Source organism: Gavialis gangeticus, unplaced genomic scaffold (assembly GCF_001723915.1).
Source record: "Gavialis gangeticus isolate Ggan-Ray unplaced genomic scaffold, GavGan_comp1, whole genome shotgun sequence".
NCBI lineage: Eukaryota > Metazoa > Chordata > Crocodylia > Gavialidae > Gavialis > Gavialis gangeticus.
Window position 1 is genome coordinate 87,200,836 of NW_017728992.1, and position 4,092 is coordinate 87,204,927.

General features: G+C 44.1%; 1 protein-coding gene across 2 annotated transcripts in view; it reads right to left on the bottom strand.

The window, feature by feature from the left end:
• The window catches only part of CEP192 (centrosomal protein 192), a 142,905-nt gene that overhangs the window by 124,785 nt on the left and 14,028 nt on the right, over positions 1-4,092 (bottom strand). For both annotated transcript variants that reach the window (XM_019524935.1, XM_019524945.1), the window contains exon 2: positions 3,717-3,842. In XM_019524935.1, the coding sequence (XP_019380480.1) occupies positions 3,717-3,842 (126 nt within the window). The remainder of the gene's footprint in view (positions 1-3,716; positions 3,843-4,092) is intronic.

Below are 4,092 nucleotides of genomic sequence, written 5' to 3' on the forward strand. Positions count from 1 at the left end.
GTCCAGTTCTGGGCGCCACACTTCAAGTGGGATGTGAACAACATGGAGAGGGTCCAGAGGAGGGCCACTTGCATGATCAGGGGGCAGCAGGGCAGGCCCTATGAGGAGAGGCTCAGGGACCTGAACCTGTTCAGCCTCTACAAGACAAGGCTGAGGGGGGGATCTAGTGGCCTGTTACAAACTAGTCAGAGGGGACAAGCAGGGACTGGGGGAGTCCCTGTTCCCCCAAGCACTACCAGGACTGACTAGAAATAACGGTCACAAGCTCGCAGAGGGTAGATTCAGATTAGACATCAGGAGGCGCTACTTCACTGTCAGGGCGGCTAGGATCTGGAACCAACTTCCAAGCAAAGTGGTGCTGGCTCCTACCTTGGGGGTCTTTAAGACAAGGCTAGACAAACACCTTGCTGGGGCTGTTTGACCCCAGTACTTTTTCCTGCCATGGCAGGGGGTCAGACTTGATGATCTGCTCAGGTCCCTTCCGAACCTACAAACTACGAAACTATTAAACTATTTTTACTACTGTGTCAGCTAACTTGATTCTAAGCAAGATCAAAAGGCGAGATAAGTATACCTAACACCCATGTACACCAAGTCATTACTAGCATTCACTGACCATGCTGATGAAGAATTAGACACTGTTTGCAAGCGTACAGAAACCCCTATCTTAAAAGTACTTCATAGACAATGAATGGGTACTATGTTTACAAGAAATCTGAAAACTAGTAAGGATGCATGACTCTGCTGGCAAAGAAGTTGTACCAAATTTAACAGAAGAAGATGTTTTAAAACTATTTAAACCTATGCTTATATGTGCTGACATTTGGTTTTAATCTGACATATCACTTGAATTCAGAAATAAAGGACACAAACCAATATAAACCAAGTTCAATCTTTCACAACAGGCCCTGTATCATTTTAAAAATGAATCTTCAGTTCAAGTAGTACAGTTCAAGTTATACTACTTGTGTATCTAATGTGTCATTTATGAAAGCCGCACGTACACACACACTAAGAAGAAATGAACAGTGAATGTAAAAACTTAAGGGAAACAGCAGCATGCCGGAGCATCTAAGCCATATTGACTCCATCCCACCAGATTCTTCAAACTTCCCATATTCTTAAAACTCACTCCAGTCACATACATAGTAGGTTAAACAGTTAAACAGTAAGTGTATTTATACTGTTAATGCATTACAGTTAACATTTAATGCCAGCAGGAAAGGGAAGCAGCAGTGCCCCAGGAGGGAACAAAGACTAGCTGCAACACATGGGCGCTAGGTATGTGTTATTAGTCAAGCATTTAACTGATATGATTAGAGGGATTTAAATGGGTAATTATTTAAACAACACTTACATCCCTAATACATAGGTGTATTTTTTCTGTTTTACAGGCTGATTCCTTCAAAGTAAGGATTATTTCCGTATCATGACTCCACAAGTGAAAAAATTAGAGTCACCTAGTTACCTGAAAAAATTAATTCAGTATTATCTAAATTCTCACAGAGTAAAAGATTTTAATGATAAACCTATGATTTTTCACAGTGTCATTATAATACAACTAGCCAATTGTCTGAATGACAGGAGGGGAGCAGGCAGGGATGGAGCCTTGCGCCCCCGCCCCCTCCATCCAGGCCCACTCCCCTCTTCCCTCCTACTGCTTGGGGTCCTGACCCGCTCCCCTCCTCTGTGCCGCAGCAGTGGGGAGAGGGGAGGAGCGGACCTGGGCCCAATGCAGGGGAGGACTGGGCCAGAGGGTGGGGAGAAGCCTAGCCACGGGGGGCGGTGGGGATGGGGGTGTAGGAGGAGCAGTGGGGAGACAAGAGAAGTTGGGGGTGTGGGTCCAGGCTCAAAGAGAGGAGGAGGTGGTTTGCTCCTTCCCTCCCCCTGCCGCCGCTGTGTCGGGCCAGGTTGGGCCCCCTGCTCCCTTCCGACTGCCGCAGCGGGCCACCTTCTGCCACTGCTCAGACTCACTCCTCCTCCCCCCTGCTCCTCCCCACACCAGACCTGGGTCCACTCCTACCCTTGCCCCCGTCATGGTGCACCCACTCCCTCCCCTGCCCTACGTCAGGCCCACTCCCCCCCCCCACTGCTGCCAGGTGAGCCTACGTGGGCCCTGCAGGTGGAGATGATGGGAGGGGGGAGGGGTGGGCCAAGGCCAGTGCCGGGGGCCTTGCCCCCTCCCCCATGGCATCCTGACCCTGCTCCCCTCTGCACCTCTGCCATTACCTCCAAGGAGCAGGGGGGGGAAGCCTGCTCTAGTGGCCTCCCTCCCCACCCCCCACCCCCTGCAGGGAGCAGGGCAGGGGGTGGCAAAGCCAGCACTGGTGGCCTCACCCCTACATGCCATCCGCTCTGTTGCTGCTGCTTCCTGCACTCAGTCCTGTGTCCCCACCATCACGATGGAGCCCTGCCACCCATCCGAACGCTTCTTTATGCCCTGATTGGCTGTTCTTAAGCCAATAAGACCGTGAATAAAGCATTATGGATGGACAGATGGACAGATTGAAGCTTTTATAATATTAGAATGTTAAGCTTTCCGCTGAAGGAGAAACTTTTTCACAAGTTATTCTTACTAAAATAATTTGCAAATGAGCTGAAGGAGGGCACTACATTTCCGAAAAGGTCCATTTTAGGTTTTATTTCTTCACCGGCATTTACCTGTAAATTCTTAGAAACTCCATTTAGGTGCAATACTTTTAAAGAGAATATTTTATTTTTCATACGCATCTCTGCTTTGTAAGTCTTAACCATTACTGAGGGCTTCACAGTCTGTCAGCAAATAGTAACCAAACAAGGTTGGTTTCTGGTGGTTCTGCATTTTAACAACTCCAAACCAAAATTATCAGCAAAATTTACTACTGTTAAACAGGAATCTGTGAGTTACGTTTTCTAATACCTCCTTAATTTCAAAACCGGCAAAAGTGTTACAATCAAAATTAGTTCTCCCACAATTTTTTTCTGAACTAGAAAAGTTTACATGTTATGACTTAATTTTATGTTCTCTGAAGACAACTGTTTATTCCACTGCAGACTATTTAAGACAGTGGACCTCAAACTCAGACTCAAGGCACCCTGTGGAAAATGCCAGTTCTTAATTTTCACTTGTTTTGACTACAGAAAAATAGAACAATTCTTCTGTTGCAAAAACACTAAGACTACAATAGATCAGAATGTTTTGTCACCCTGGTTAAGAATCACTTTAAGACCTTCACAAGTACTTCACATGAGCAGTCCAGAAAAGCAGGGGAAAAAATTGCCATAGGGTTTTTTGGCAATACTAAAACTAGTTAGCTCATACGAATATTTCAATTAACAGAGGAAATGCTGCCTAAGCAAGAACAACATCTGAAGTTACCACAAATAGCAAAATGAGATTAATTATCAGATTTTATTTTTTAATTCCACGGCAAAACTGCTCAGGGCCACCAAACTAGAAATAAACTCTCAAAGCATCACTATCCCTTCCAGTATGGTAGTTTTAAATGCAAGCTTATTTCCTAGATTTTTAGATTTCAGCAATACAAATTTTGTATAAAAAGAAAAACCTCAGAAAAGTTGTATTGGAAAACAGATAAAAACATAATGAAGCAACTGGAGCCAAGTTATTTTCTTACAGAAAACAATTCAGTCCTTGATATACAATTACACCACATAATTAGTTAAAATTAATATTTGAATCTTCTCTAAGAGAGTAAAATAGTACTCTTACTTACCAATCATCCTGAAGGTTGAGAGCAAGCTTCCCCACTGGCTCAGAGTCAGACTGGCTACTTGGGGGAGTTATTGATGGAAGTGAAAGTCTCCCTTCTTCCAGATAAGATGCTTGAACATCAGAAATCCTGTTGAAAGAAAATGCCACACAAATTGATCCGCTTATATCTAGTCTGCTCTTGAAAGATTTGACATAAAAACCTGACAAGCTTGAGACTAACATATATTACAAGATAAAGGCCCTAAAAAGAACCGTAGCTTAATTTTAACACATCTACATGAGTATGCATGTAGAAATATTGCTACTTATGCAAGATGTTTGCATCAAGATAAATGCAACAAAATACACATCTGCAAAGAACTTCTTGTAGGTTAAGC